The sequence below is a fragment of the Carettochelys insculpta genome, chromosome 5 (genome assembly GCF_033958435.1).
Source record: "Carettochelys insculpta isolate YL-2023 chromosome 5, ASM3395843v1, whole genome shotgun sequence".
Lineage (NCBI taxonomy): Eukaryota > Metazoa > Chordata > Testudines > Carettochelyidae > Carettochelys > Carettochelys insculpta.
This window is the reverse complement of record NC_134141.1, coordinates 5,645,548-5,661,380: the sequence shown is the minus strand read 5'-3', so window position 1 is coordinate 5,661,380 and position 15,833 is coordinate 5,645,548. Positions and strand designations below refer to the sequence as shown.

Below are 15,833 nucleotides of genomic sequence, written 5' to 3'. Positions count from 1 at the left end.
GGAGGGGAGTTTTTAGGTCAAAATCATCATTCACCCAACCCTCCAGCACTGGGGAAACAGAAGGCTGCTACGCACATTGCTAGCCTTCATTCCATGCTGACTGGTCGGAAATGATGAGAAATGGTTGGCTAGTGCTCGAGCGAGACACGAGAAGTCATTCTTCTGCTCTACTCAGCGCTCATTAGGCCTCAATTGGAGTGCTATGCCCAGTTCTGGGCACCGCACTTCAAGAAAGATGTGGAGAAATTGGAGAAGGTCCAGAAAAGGGCAACAAGAATGATTAAAGGTCTAGAGAACATGAGCTGTGAGGGAAGACTGAAAGAACTGGGCTTGTTTAGTTTAGAAAAGAGAAGACTGAGAAGGGACATGATAGGGATTTCCAAATAGCTCAAAGAGGGTTACAAGGAGGAGGAAGAAAAACTGTTCTCAGCCTCTGAGGATAGGAGGAGGAGCAATGGGCTTAAACTGCAGCAAGGGACATTTAGATTAGACATTAGGAAAAACTTCCTAACTGTCAGAGGGTGGTTAAACGCTGGAATAAGTTACCTAGGGAGGTTGTGGGATCTCTATTACTGGAGATATTTAAGAGCAGGTTAGATAGACACCTATTGGGGATGGTCTAGATGGTGTTTGGTCCTGACAAGAAGGCAGGGAACTGGACTTGATGACCTCCTGAGGTCCCTGCCAGTTCTAGTGTTCTATGATTCTATAGAAGGGAGCCACCTGTCTCTCCCATGGCCTGGAGTCCTAATTTCTCCCAGTCCTTCCCTGCACCGATTCTGGAGCACCCTGCTTATCCACTGCCCCTTGTACAGGGAGAAGAATAATGTGACAATTGTCAGCCCCTGCCCCTCAACGTGCTTCATGAAAACTGGCTCATGAATTTGAAGCTGCACAACTCGAAGATGCTTTGGATAAAATGCATCACTGTAACTTTGAAAATGATCTATTACAACCTGCTGACTGGGTATATTCTATTTCTGTGCATGTGTCAGGTGTATGAAGTTAGAAACATGAAGCGCAAATCTGTTTATATTTCTAAGGCTACATCTACACTAGGACACAACGTTGAAGTAGCCTATTTCGAAGTAAGAACTTCGAAATAGGCTACCTTGACGATAATCGTCTACACGTCCTCCAGGGCTGGCACCGTCGACGTTCAACGTCGAAGTAGCCCCGGAGAACATCGAAAAGAGCCGCCTTGGAAGGAAACGCGGAGCGTCCACACACACACAAGCTCCCTCTTTCGAAATAAGGGGCCAGGAAAGCCCACGGACCGGGTCACAGAGCACACTAGCCCTTCCAGGGCAGCTGCAAGCCGCTCCCTTAAAGGGCCCCTCCCAGACACACTTGGACTGCACTGCACGAGCAGCCCTGCATTGGTGATACAAGCCTCACAGACCACGAGCCCACAGACATGGAGGTCCAGCAGCAGCTGGAAGCCCTACAAGCCGCCTCCCGTGGAGCAGGCGCCCTTCTAGATGCTGCCCGGGCAGCCGCCCAGCAGCTTCTGGAATGGGAGCCCTCCGCAGGAGCACCAGGAGATGCCTCTGACCAGTGGGCCCTCCTCACCCCCCCCCGCCGGGTGCCCCGCCGACTCTGGAGCTACCCCTCCAGCACCAAGTGGTGGGAGCACCTGGTTATGGGGGAATGGAAGGATGACCAGTGGCTGTGGAACTTCCGCATGAGCCGGCAGATCTTCATGGAGCTCTGCCAGTGGCTCACCCCCACACTCAGGCACCAGGACACCCGCATGCGGTGCGCCCTCACCGTCGAGAAGAGGGTTGCAATAGCTGTCTGGAAGCTGGCCACTCCAGACAGCTACCGCTCCGTGGGACAGCAGTTTGGTGTGGGAAAGGCCACAGTCGGGGCTGTCCTCATGGAGGTAAGGAGGCCTGGGGCTAAACTCCCTGCTGGGGCGGGGGGCCTGGGTGGGGGGATCACACTCTGCAAACCCTCACAGGCACCTATGTTCCCTCCCCACAGGTGGTGCGTGCACTCAATGACCTGCTGCTGAAGAGGGTCATCCAAGTTGGGGACCTGGATGCGGCCGTCGAGGGATTCGCCACCATGGGATTCCCCAACTGCTTTGGAGCCCTTGATGGGACCCACATCCCCATCCGCGCCCCAGACCACAGTGGTGGCCACTACATCAACAGGAAGGGCTACCACTCTGTGGTCCTGCAGGCCATGATCGACAGCTGTGGCCGCTTCCAGGACATCTACATGGGCTGGCCTGGCTCTACCCACGACGCCCGTGTTTTCCGGACTTCGGGACTATGCTTCCAACTGCAGGTGGGGACCTACATCCCCCAGAGGGAGATCCCTCTGGGGGTTACCACCACCGTACCCCTCTGCCTTGTGGGTGATGCGGCATACCCGCTCCAGCCCTGGCTTATGCAGCCCTATACAGGCCACCTCTCTGATAGCCAGGGGCACTACAACGCCCAACTCAACCATGCCCGACAAGTGGTCGAGCGAGCCTTCGGGCACCTGAAAGGCTGCTGGTGTTGCCTCCTGGCACGCCTAGACCTGGGCCTCCCAAACATCCCCCAGGTTGTGGGGGCCTGCTGCACACTCCACAACCTGGTGGAAAGCAAGGGGGAGGCCTTCATGCAGGGCTGGGCACAGGAGGCCGCAACAGCCTACCCCCAGCCAGCCGCCGCCCCGAGCTGCCAGGCCCACCAGGACGGGGTCCGGGTCTGGGAGGCCCTAAGGGAGTACTTTGACCAGGGGGCCCAGTGAGCGACCCCCCACGGCCATCCCTGCATCCCGCACCAGCACCCACACCTCACCCTCACCAAAAGCACATGGGACACAGGTTTTTGGAAAAATAAAACTATCATTATTTACATGAACAAAAATGTCGCCTCTTTTCGGCAAATAATATTAACAAATATAAAACAGATTCAATGGAAATAATAACTATATACAATTGGGGACATCTCTAAAAACTATTACGGGGGGGGGTGTCAAATATAAATAACTATATACAGGGGTGGGGACAACTATGTACAGGGGGGGAGACATGGGCACACCACACATTGGCCCATCATTCTGGGGTGGGGGTGGAAGGGTGCGAGCCCCGCCGTGTTTGGCTGGCCGGTCCCCCTCTCAGCCGGGGTCCCCGGCGAGGCCGGCTGGGGGCCGGGAGCACAGGGAGGTATGGCCGAGGCAGGTCCTCGGCCCTGGGTGGCTCCTGCTCTGAGGAGCTGGTGGGTGGGGCAGCAGGAGGGACAGCAGGCAGGAAAGCAGGTGGGACAGCAGCAGGCGGGACAGCAGGTGGGACCTGAGCAGGCAGGGCGGCGGGGAGGGCAGCACGGAGGACATCGGGGGCGGGGAGGCAGACAGGCCATCAGCTCCTCAAACGTATTGGCCACCCGGTTGAATGTGGCCATGAATTCCCCCCGCTCCTTGAATTGGAGCCTCCGCTCCATGAGGTCCGCCTGGCGCTGGAGGGCCTCAGCCACCTCCGGGTCATAGGTGTTGGTGCGGCAGTGTCCTCGGCGGGGATGGGCCCGTGCTGGGGCAGGCGGTGACCCCGGGAGTTGGTGCTCCGGTGGTCTGGGAGGGCTGTCAGGGACCACGGATGGTGCGGCCGCAGAAATAGGGAGAAAGGGGGCAGGGAGGCCGTGAGTACCCAGCCTTGACCCGTGGCCCAACCCCCCGTCTCCCCCAAGGGCCTGTGTCCCCCCACCATCCATCCCCCATTGGTGTGTGCAGTGATCCTGTGGGTGGCCCCCTCCAGTGGTCCGCCCCTCTCCCCTCCCACTGGGGGTGGGGTGGGGCATGGCACTGTCCATGGGTGGAGGTGCTGCTGGGCACTGGTGGCTGTGGCACCGTCCCTGTGCTGTGGATTGCCCGGGCCATGTCAGGCTGGGGTGTTGTGGGGATGTGGGGGGACCCCGGTCAAGTGGTGCCCCTGCCCCACGCTCAGGGGGTCTGTGCCCTGTGGGGTACGTACCTGACGGTGCACTGCCAGGATCAGGAGATGCTCATGCAGCGGACACCCGGCTGGAGCTGCGAGATGGGATGCAGCACAAGCTCCCCCTCCTCGCTGGACCACTCGGTGGCTGGGGTGGAGGGTCCCTGCTCTAGCCATGGTCGGGGGCAGGGCTGGCCTCTGGACCTGACCCTGGCTCCGAGGCCAGCTGGGGCTCGTCGGCCGTGCTGTCAAGGGTGGCTCGGGGGAAGGAGGTGCCCTGGGGCCCAGGATAGCCCTGAGCTCTCAGTAACAGGGGCAAGCGGCGGGGGCAGCCCCAGACTGGATGGCCGAGTCCCGGGCCCGGGCGTAACCCTGCCGCAACTCCTTGACTTTACTCCTGATGTGGTCAGGAGTGCGGGCAGGGTGACCCCAGGCAGACAGGCCCTCGGCCAGCCGGGCGAACGCCTCCGCGTTCTGCCGCTTGCTCCCCATCATGTTCAGCACCTCCTCCTCCCCCCAGAGCCCCAGCAGGTCTCGGAGTTCAGGGTCAGTCCAGGAGGGGCCCTGCTTCCTACCCCGCCGGCTGGAGGCCTGGGAGCCCTGGGATGGCCCGGAGGGGGGAGCTCTGGGGGGGCGCTCTGGAGGCTGGCTGGCTGCCATGGTGTCTGGCTGTGCAAGGACACCTCGTGGCAAGGCTGCTGCGTGCACACTGCCAGCTTCCTGCTACAGGGTTTCCAGGTCCCTGCGGCTTCAAGAGCTGCTGAGTGCAGAGATCATAGAGCCCCGCAGGGGCTGGAGAGAGCGTCTCAACCCCTCAGCTGATTGCTGCCATGGAGGACCCCGCTATTTTGAAGTGGCCGGACGCGGATCATCGACACACACCCTGCTTCGATGTTCAATGTTGAAGTAGGGCGCTATTCCCATCTTCTGATGGGAATACTGATTTCGACGTCTCGCCGCTTAACTTCGATTTGAACGTCGAAATAGCACACGGCGCATGTAGACGCGATGGGTGCTATTTTGATGTTGTGCCGGCTACTTCGAAGTAGCTGGCCAGTGTAGACGTAGCCTTTAAGTGTGCTAATGAGGGCCACTACTGATGTCAATGCTGATTTCTGATATGCCAGAAATCTAAATGACTGGTAATCAAGGTGACAGTCTGTGAATGGTTTTGTTTTTCCTGTTAGCTCAAACTGTGATTGTGCCTAGAAAGATGCATGACCATGCCACCCGATATAGGAATCCATTTTGAACTTGGTATTTTTCCATGGAGATGGGGAGAGTAAACAAAAGGTTCCTGCTCTGTGGGAAAGTCTAGTTAAGCAATGGAAAGCAATCAGGGTTTTGCTTCAGCTGGCTTTTGAAATTGCCTGCCCACTTTAAGAAGATACACATGAAGAAACCTGAAAACAAAGAACTCAGAAAAGCTGTAGACCCAGGCCAGAGAGAAAGAACAACTCTGTCTTAAAAGATTTTCCCAGAGTCAAGGACAAAGCCTGAGGAACATGCTTTGAAACAATTTATCTCAGGATACATCTGCACTACCCAGGAGATCGACCCAGCCCGGGTCAATCTTCCAGGGTTCAATTTCGTGCACCTAGTGGGGATGTGCCAAATGCAACTATCAGGGGTCGACAGTCAATCGCTGTACTCCTCAGTCTCACAAGGAGTAAGGGAAGTGGATAGGAGAATTTCTCACATCAAGCTCCCTCAGTGAAGACAGTCCAGTAAGTCAATCATAGATAAGTCAATTCCATCTATGCATTTGCCATAGCTGGAATTGAGTATCTACAATCAACTTTAAGACCTTGGTATATTCAGATTAAATTATTGTGCCTTAGCAACTTACTTTGGTATATCTCTTTTTCCTTTGTGATCACTTAAATTCTGCTTTTTATACTTAAACACTTTGGTTTCTTATCAAACCCAGTGGAACTAATTGTTACCTGCGAAGGGGGCAGAAGCGCTGTGCATCTCTGTCCTTCTTTGTTAAAGGGGGTGAACTTACAAGCTCCGTCTAAAACTCTTATATAGAATAAGACAGATTTATCTGAGGTTTTGGTCCTCTTTGGAGCTGTGTTCCTGGGTGCTGTTCTCCTGGAGCTGAGCTGGTTCAGGGCCTGTGTTGGTGTGTGTAGGAGAGGGAGCTGTTACCCCAAATCTGTGCCTTAGCTGGGTGAGACCACAGCTGAGGGCAGGTAGGTGGGCTCTGTGGTATGACCAGCACACCAGGTGACAATCCCAAGGGACTCTCTGTGACCCAAGCCACCCCAGCAGCATAACCCCAGAGCAACCGCTCTTCAAGCCCTTGATTGTGCAGGCTCTTCACAACTCAGAGCAGGGCTGGACAGGCTATTACAAGCCTGCACAATTGATGGCAGACTGTGCCGGGGCAAAGATACACTCAAGCACTGGAGTTTGAAGTCTGAAACCATCGGTGCACTTGCCTGCTTACATGCAAAGTGAAATGGGGTACAGGTAGCAGGTACCTGAGGAGAGATGGGCTTCCGTGTCCCCCCCCATGCTAGTGAGGTCTTTAGCTGAATGTTGCCCTCTAGGATAGGCATCTACAATTGGATGTTCTTAGTCCGTTGAGTGACCTTGGGGAACCAACTTCACCTCTCTGTGCCTTAGTCTCACTGGCTAGAAATAGAGACTTTTGCAAAGCACTTGGAGAGCTACAGGTGAAAAGCACTAGGTATTGTTCCTATGGATGGGGAACGGGATTCCAGCCTGCACAGAGTTGGTTTTAGACACAAAGAGCTCCACACCTGTTCTGTACAGTGTTCTCTTGACAAACATTATTGACACCCTGTGTGCTGCTGCACCCTAACTTCTGGTCCTGGCCAGTATTTTCTACAAAAACCCCAGTTATTTAACTTTTAAGATGCATCTTCAGAATCTAGGCACAGTTTGTCTGTAGTCACAATAACAACAGTGTTAATTCTCTTCAGTGACCCTGTGTCACGGGCAGCTGTAGCTCACTGTACTGCAATCATCTAATTAAAATGAAAACCTCTGCTAGATTTTGTAGAGAATAAAGATCTTCAAATAAATAATGGCCACGGTAAATTATTCTCATTGCTGATGTTGATGAATCATAACGAGTACTGAATTTTCATAGATTTGTTTTTTGAGGCCAAAAGGAACTATTACGATGATTTAGTCTGAGCTGCATCACACAGGTCAGAGATTTCACCCAGTTACTCCAATATTGGAGTACATAATTTGTGATTGCCACATTTACATTAATTTATCTTATAAGCAGGGCTTGTGCTTGATGTTGTGAGGGGAAAACACAAGGTTTTCTTGGAGTCATCAGGCTTTCTTCTCTCTTTTGTAAGGATGAGAAGAATCAGGTGCTGATAACGAATGCTTGGCTACAGATGGTGAGTAACTTTGTATCTGTTGTGAATATAAACTGCTGTTGCAGGAAGTTTTTGAATATGATCTGTTGGCAAAAGAACTTTGCCATTTTCTATACTGGGAAATAAGCAATTGAGATTTTGGAAATATTGCTGAAGATGGAGTTGGGCATGATTTCCAAAGAAGCACAAAGGAGGGATGTGACCAACTCTAATCGGCTTTCAATGGTCCTCTGAAAGTGCCAGTTTTCAGCTCCTTTCAGATCTGAAAATGAAATGATGGGCCACACGAATTCCTGGAGTAACCATGATGATCTCATGGAGCTGGTCCAGAGGACCTGGAGACAGAGGTGTCAATAAATGAGGATCTAAAGGACTCACATCCATGTTTAGGCATTGAAATTGAAGGGCTTGCTTTCAGGGGTTCAGGCACCCAGCTGTTTCCACTGAAATCAATTATTGGAATCTCCAAAGGGGCCTCAAATCCTCATGAATTTCAGTGGGAGCTGCCCATCTAGTTGTCTTAAACTTATTTGACAATCCCAGGTAGTGTCTCAAGAGGCCTAAATGTAGGAGCCGGGGAAATTTCCAAGAGCACCTAAGGGCGTAGAAACAAAAGTTCCATTAGAAAAAAAAAGGGGGGCGGTGCATGCTCCTAAGCCACTTAGGCACTGTTAGAAATCTTCTTCCCTCTCTTTTTTAAATTTGTCCGTAACCCTTGTCTGCCCTATATGACAAGCTGTGGTAGCTGGGGTTGCAGATAAGTTAGTCAGTCAGATTTGCAATTAAAGGTACACAAGTCAAACAGAAGTAATAATTCACTGGGACAACAACTCAGTTAATGTCCCAGCACAGGGGTAAGCACGGCTGTGCAGCAGGAAGTAATATGTATTCTTGTGCAACATAAATCTGAGCTTCCGGTTTGTCATCACTGAGCCTACCTCTTTAAAGGTAAAAGATCACAGGAGAGATGAATGAGTGAATCAGTGCTAATATGTGTGTTTATGAATACAGCCGTATGGGAATGGGACAAAAGAGCTTTCTGCGTGTCCTGCAGTTACCGGATGGTATGAGTGATCTTTGTTGTTAAATAAGAGAATCTAAACTATTCCAGCCTACAGTTTCACACTGCTGCCGTGTTACCACTTCCATATCTTCTGTGGCAGCTGTGCCACATGGGTCCTGCGCTTCTAGGAGGTTATTGTGTGCCTCAGAGGATCACCATGACCCTCCACGCTGCCTCTGATCTTATCTAGAGGCTGGAGTCACAGCCTACTGAGCCAGCCTCATCCCTGGAGCAGTCAAAGGCCTGGGGTGAAACCCCTCCAAAATCCTGTTCCCCCTTTCTGGGGCAGACATTTTGTGGGGTGAGGAGCGTTGGGGGGGGGTGGGAAACCAATGCCACCTACTACTTGGGGTTTCTGGCCCAGGACGCTAGGTAATGACAACTGGTGGGGGTTTTCCACTACCCCTTTTCAGTGGGCCACTTCCCCAAACGCTCCCCTGGTACCTTCTCTCGGGTACCTGAGGGAATCTTCCCTCCCTCAGCACCAGCCCTCTGTCCTCAGCTCTCCAGCAACACACTTCCTCTTCTCTGGTCTTCACTCAACTCCTTACCTCAGGAGAAACCTTTTCAGGTAGCCCAGCGGCCTTAATTGTTTACAGGGGCCTGATTAGCATGCTGCTTCATGCTAGCTCTTACATAGCCTCAGGTGCCTGCCTGCCTTGATTACATGTAAGCAGCTGCTGGCAGTTTATTCAGAGAACAGAAAAGCATTCGCCCAGTGCCCTGCATGTCTGCCCTCCACCCAGCTGTGGTAGTAGTGACAATGATGCATTTGAATGTCTGCCCTATCAGCTTTCCATGGCACTTCCTGTGCCTGCCAGGGTGACTATGGGTAACAGGGAAGTAGGGTTCAGCTCTGGAGAGGGAGCTAGAGAAATGGTTACCACTTCCAAGGAAGGCAGCAGGCGCGCAAATTACCCACTCCCGACCTGGGGATGCAGTGATGAAAAAATAACCAAACTATTGTAGCCAGCTGCCCTGGGTCTCTCATACTTCCTGCGTGCATACACCTTGGAGGAGAGAACCGAGATACGCTGAGTTTGCATGGACCCCAAAGTTCAGCAAAAATCCAAACGGGGCATTTTGTGTGCAGGGGGTGGGGTGGGAGAAATAAGATAAACAATCATTTTGGAATACTGAGTGCAATTGTATGCTTTCCAGGCTAGGCCCTCAGCTGGGCTAAGTCAGCATCCACTGATGCAAAGCCACATGAAATACATATTTCCTTACAGATTTTTCTAAACAGAAGACACGTTCAAATCTAACAGTCCAGATGTTAAGTCATTATCTCGTGAGCTCCTCAGAGCATGCACTTTTCTCATGGTCGTCACTTGTTATTTACCCCGTAACAGTAGTTACGACGGTAACATTACTAGTGCGAACATCACTGTGTTCCCATGGTACCCAAATGTACCCGACACTTCCCAAACACACTGGAAGACGCTCATTTCCTATACGATCCTATGTTGTAGAAGTGATAAATATCATTTGTCTATATTTTCCTAGTACTGGATTGATGTTTACTTGTCTTGGGATCAGTACGCATACCCAGGTGTCCAGAACTTACGCTTCCCTGCTGACCAGATATGGGTGCCTGATATTCTTCTGTATAACAGGTATGGAAGGTTTATAAATACTGAGGCAAACAATGTCTGTTCCTCCACTGATGTAAACCAGCATAGCACAGTTGACTTCCGAAGGAGGTTATGCCAGCTCAGGATTAGATTTACAGCCTCCAAACACTAGAAACAAACCAGACAAATGCTGCAGCAGACTGAAAAAAGGCCAGAACATAATTATCTTCACTATGCTCTTGAAATATAAATGATTCCAGGGCTTTGACCCTGGTCTGTATAATGAAAGATTAAGTTCTGATTACCTGTCTTGTGCTAACATATATAATTATGATGGGTGAATTTCATGCTAGTGCTTTCTCAATCATCTGGTATGGTCTTATGGAAAATTAGAAGATATTAGCATTTAAAAATGTCACGATACATATAGGTGAAAGACTATACGTAGGGACTGACAAAGCCTGTGAAACTAGAGAGAGATAAACCTGTTAGCGTCACCGGGAGTTGAATCAGGCCCTTAGATTGTAAAATAATTACAAAGTGCCCTTCAGTTCAAAGGGAGGGCAGGACAATGGAGCTGGCCTTGGACTGTCAGTGTGTGAATGTTTGTGTTACCCATTTTGAATATAAATTGTATAAATTATTAAGAGCTGAAGTGCTGGACTGGTCACATCAGCTTGGATAAACATCCAGGCATCTTGAAGCTTCCCCAAACCTCATCTAACTCCTGAAATTATGGAGATCCAATGCACAAGACATGGCAAGCGACACCGTGCCTATTATTACTATTTGTATCTCTGTAGCACTAGAAGCTCCAGTCACCAAACCTAAGTGCATTCTGTTAGGAGCTGTACAAACACAAGACAGGTTGAACCTCTCTCATCTGGCACCCTCAGGACCTGACTGGTGCTGAAAGAGAGAATCTGCTGGCCACAGGAGGTCAATACTGCCTAGCACATTACTAACACTTCCACTGATTACCGGGCTCTTAGAAGACATCTGGGGTGAATTACAGCTAACAGCACAGAACTCCGAGAACTAGGACTGGTGACTGTAAACAAACTTTATGGGACCATGGGAAACTTTGCCACACTCATGGTAAGTGGTCGTCCAGCTACTTAAAATCATGCTGGATTATGGATGTTGCTGGACAAGAGAGTTCTGGACTAGAGAGGTTCAACCTGTACAAAAAGAGTCCTAAGAGTTTACAGTCCAAATCCGTAACTGCTCACTGAGTGCCCACAAACAGCTGCCATGCCAAGTTCCTGTCCTTCTCCTGCCATTTGACCTCAGCCTGTGCCTGTTTGCTGTCTTTGAAGAGATGCTGTGGTTGCAAATACCTGCTCTGCTAGTGCCCGTTACCTCCATGTTCAGCAAGATACCACTGGGCCCAAGGTTACAATGGCTCATCTCCCATTGTCATGCTCTTGGCATGAAAGGTCCTGAGCTCTTGTGAAACTCTGGCCATTTCGGTGAGTTGCTTAACTGGGAGCGGAGCTCCTTGGCGGCATCTCCGCCACGTGACTGGGGTCTGCAGGTCCAGCCAGCAAGTTAAGAGACATGAAATTAATCATCCTTACCTTTCTGTTCACCACATTTTGAACTCAAATGCCTCTTGGGGTTTGTATTTCAGTGCGGATGAACGATTTGATGCCACATTTCACACAAACGTGCTGGTGAACTATTCTGGATCCTGTCAGTACATCCCTCCAGGTAGGAGACCGTTTTTGTTGGCGGGCTGAAATCAACGTACTTTACTAGCTTCAATCAATTCCCCTGTTTAGAGAGTTAATTGTATCAGTTAAAAAGCAGATTTAGATCCGGAGCTTTGTGCACGTGAGGCTGCGGGACATGCTTTCAAAAGAATCCAGCTTCTAGTTCAGGTCTCTGAGGACAGGCCCAATATTAAAAAGTGCTCAGCATCAAGTGGCTCCAACTGGGACAAAAATGTTTAGCTCCCGACAATGGAGAACGTTTTGACGATCAGGTGAGCTATTCACACTGCAACATACTGGGTCATAGAAATGAATGACGTTTTAGAGAGAACTGGCACCAAGAGGCCAAGATGTCAGGGGTAAACATTTTAAGCCTGTAGCCTTTTTTATTTGTTTTGAAACCTTGAAGGCTGGACTGACTCAAATGATGAACTGAAATGTATTAACTGTTCTGTATCCAAGTAAAACCACCTGGTAGAGTAATGCTGCTACAGCTTATATCAACTAATCATTTCCAGGGTAAGCACAATATGGGGGAGTAAACTCACCCCTAGAGGTGGCAGAAAAATACAAAATCGTTGACAGATTTTGGGATTTGCCTTTCTATGTTATGCCTTGAGGGTATTTTCTGAAGTTATTCACTGAGCTATGGAACAGAACCCATCATTCAATACATAAATTCGCTAACAATTTATTGAGCCGTGACCATTCAGAGACACAGCTCACGTCTCCGAACCAAGAGCGAGGCACGATTAGCCAGGCTGGCTCTTTCAAAGAGTGGAGGGTGTTATGACCGTGCCACAAGAGGGCAGCCCACGGGGCTGCAGTCGAGTCACAGAGACATCCTCTGGGTAAGGCAGTTAGTTGTGAGGGCTGTGTGACCTGCCTCAGAGCGAAGTATTCTTTCCAGCCGTGAAGGTAGATATTATGGCCTCATTCACCAGCTCTGCCCATTATCCCCAGATTACAGCTCAGTGGCAGGAACAGAGACAGTAGTTTGATCAGCTACAAACCAGACCCCAAGAGCTTTAGCAGAGACCAGCCTCTTGTCCAGGAGGCCCTCACTTAATTGTGTTTCCCCTACAACATATCTTGGTGCTCTCTGGGAACTGGAGGACAAAGAACTCTATGAGTTTAACTTACTTCCCACAGGGCCCAGAAGAGGAAGTGGGCGATGGCCCCTGCTCATGGGGCCGATACCATGCTGAACGCACCTGTTTAGGATCAGTTACAGCAGCCTTGTGGCGACGCTAGAGTTTCTCTCTCATCTGAGGGGCACTGGGAGAGACCTGGGGGAGAAGACAGGCCCAGAATCTGAACTAACGTTGCCTGGGACTGGGCATTTGTATGGGCTTCTTACTCTCCTCCTTCAACTAGATACAAAATTCCTGGCCACCCGGCAATCGATTGTTTCAGAATTTAAGTGGCTTAATCCCCTTGAACTTGTATATCTGAAGGCCACATACTCCAGGGGATAGATTCACAAAGGAACTTGGGCATCTAGAAAACCACTGGCCTGGGTTAGGGGCTCAACCCTCCAATACACTGGGAGACAGTTAGGCACTTTGGAATGGGATTCACAAAAGCCAGCACCCTGGGCCGCGCCCTGGATTAGCTCGACCACGGGAGACACCAAGGTGAGGGGTAAGTGCTAAATCCCTTTCACAAAGACAGGTGCCTACATCGGGCAGCAGAGAGACACTGTCCTCTGCTTGGGAGTCTCAGCTGCCCGGTGGAGAAATCCACTGAGTGACAGGCTGAGAAAGCGAGAGTGCAGACATCTCTAAGGAAGGCTCCGTAGTCTGGTACGCAGAGCGCTCACCTAAAACGGGGGAGACCAGGCAGCCCCCGCCCCAGCTCCGCTGACTCTGCCCACAGGAGATCAGCCTCAACCGGGGAGAGACAGGGGGAGCTCCCCCATCAGACCCCTCCCGTTGCCCAGTAGTTAGGGCTTTATCCTGAGAGCTGGCCGAGCCCTCTCCAGATCCCTGCCCCAACCTCAGGCGAAAGAGGATTTGGACCAGAGGTCCTCTCCCATCCCCTGTGAGCACCCTAACCATGGGACAAAATGCTATGAGGAAATCCCTCTCCCTTCCAGGGGTTTCCTGCGAGTCCTCGTGTGGGGCCTGGCTGGGGAGGCAAGATCTGACCTGTTTGGGTTGGCAGGGAGCAAAGCAGAGGAACAGCTCTCTTCCCTTTGCTCACACATTGCTCCGGGGCTTTGCCCTCCAGGCCTCTGGAGTGAGGCAACACTGTGTACTCCCAGAAACAAAGGCAGCCTAGGAACTTTTACTGCAGAATCTCAGACAGCAGTGAGTTTAGGGGGCTAACGGGTGCAGCAGCAGCTCAGCAGGGACTGTGTGAATCTGAGCCGGGGCCAAGTCCAGGATTTGGGTGTTAACGTGGCCAGGAAGAATCTAAGTCTCTTTGTGAATCTCACCTTCCCTGTTTATGTTACTGCTACGGCACCAGTCCCGTGGTGTAAGGAACCTCACAGCCTGCAAGGTGCTGCCCACAAACTCCCCTGAGAGGCAAGACAGGGCTGATGTCTCTGCCTCAGAGGTGAAGAACCGAAGCACAACGAGATGAAGCGACTTGTCCAGCATCCCACATGACATCTGTGGTAGAACAAAGATGTGACCCCGATCTGTGAGGCCCCAGGCTGGTGCCCTGACCCCCCCAAGAAGAGGGACTTCATTGCAGGCAGCTGAAATTAAAGGTTCTCACTCCCAGAGCAGGGATGCACACGATTCTGGTAGCTTAACTGCAGTGCCATTGTGCCGACAGGCACAAATGGATATAACAGGGCAAGGTTACCCAGCAAGCTTCTTCGGGCATTTTCATACTTCTGCATGGGGCTCACGCTAGCGCACTAAAAATAGCTGTGTAAACAATGCTTTGACATTGCAATTTGAGCTGTCAGCATGAGCCTCCACCCAAACTCCAGCCTCAGCTATTTTTAAATGTACAGTGTAGACACACCCTAGAGAAAGTATAGGCGGGATGACCCAGAGAGGAGTCCCAAGGAGTAGCCTAGCAAAGAGAGCAGTGGGGTTAAAGTTCAGCAATTTGTACAGAGGGTTTGCCATGTTAATCTGTAGCCTCACAAAAAATCTGAGGTAGTGTGTCTTACCCGCAAAAGCTCGTTACCTAATACATTTTAGTCTTTAAGGCGCTACAGGACTGCTTGTTTTTTCAGGAATTTGTATGTTTGCTGCTATCTCATGAGCTGGTTTCTCTGCTGATGTATGTAGGTGCAGCCCCCACTAAAGTCAACACTGCATGCGCTCATTGACATCAGGAGAGAACATGGCCCTTGTCCCTTTTGAAATATTGCTGCCTCAGAGGTGTCTCTCCAGAATGTCACAGAACAGGGGAAGTAATTTGGCTCAGGAAGTCATAAGAGCTGTTAGTGGAACAATTGGGTTAGAAATTCTAATCAACATCTGCTCAGCCGGGTTGGCTCTCAGGGCAGAGAGAAGCCTGACAGTTCTGCCAGATCTCAGCACAGTGTCATTTCATTTGCCCAGGAGACCTTAGATATCTGTCCCCCCGCCTCTTCTCTTCGCAGGCATTTTGAAGAGTACGTGTTACATTGACGTCCGCTGGTTCCCTTTCGATGTGCAGAAATGCGATTTGAAATTTGGTTCGTGGACCCACAATGGCTGGCTGCTTGATCTGCAGATGCTTGAAGCTGATATTTCCAATTACATCTCAAATGGAGAATGGGATTTAGTGGGTAAGTTGGTTCTCTTGAAATCTAACACCGCCTAAACTTGAAGGCAAAAATGAATAAATGGAAATGACGCCTCTTATCTGGACATTTGAAGTGCAGGTATTAAAAGCTCCTCTTTGAAAAGCAATAGAAATCTCCAAAACTGGACTGCAGCTTTTCAAGTGTTTTTCTTTCTTGTCCTGCAGTCAATTAAACCTACATATGGGAGCGAGTGTGTATGTTGCTGTGGGGGCTGATAACCAATGTAAGCCTAGTGAGGTCAACAGGTGTAGGGGGTCAGCACAAAATTTGGACCTCTTTGTTGTCTATGTGCACGGTGAGCAGCAAATCATGGTTCTGCAACTCATTGACCCTGAAGGTGACTAGGTTAGAAAGGCTGATTAAGGAACTCTTGAAAACACAACAAACCCAAACCTTACATACAGGGCTGGTCTACACTTCAAACTTGGGTC

General features: G+C 50.6%; 1 protein-coding gene across 1 annotated transcript in view; it reads left to right on the top strand.

Moving 5' to 3' along the window:
* Positions 1-15,833, top strand: part of LOC142013333 (neuronal acetylcholine receptor subunit alpha-7-like) — a 92,479-nt gene that overhangs the window by 38,947 nt on the left and 37,699 nt on the right. The window contains exons 3-6 of the mRNA XM_074994580.1: positions 7,270-7,314; positions 9,863-9,972; positions 11,564-11,643; positions 15,217-15,384. Coding sequence (XP_074850681.1) covers positions 7,270-7,314; positions 9,863-9,972; positions 11,564-11,643; positions 15,217-15,384 — 403 coding nt within the window. The remainder of the gene's footprint in view (positions 1-7,269; positions 7,315-9,862; positions 9,973-11,563; positions 11,644-15,216; positions 15,385-15,833) is intronic.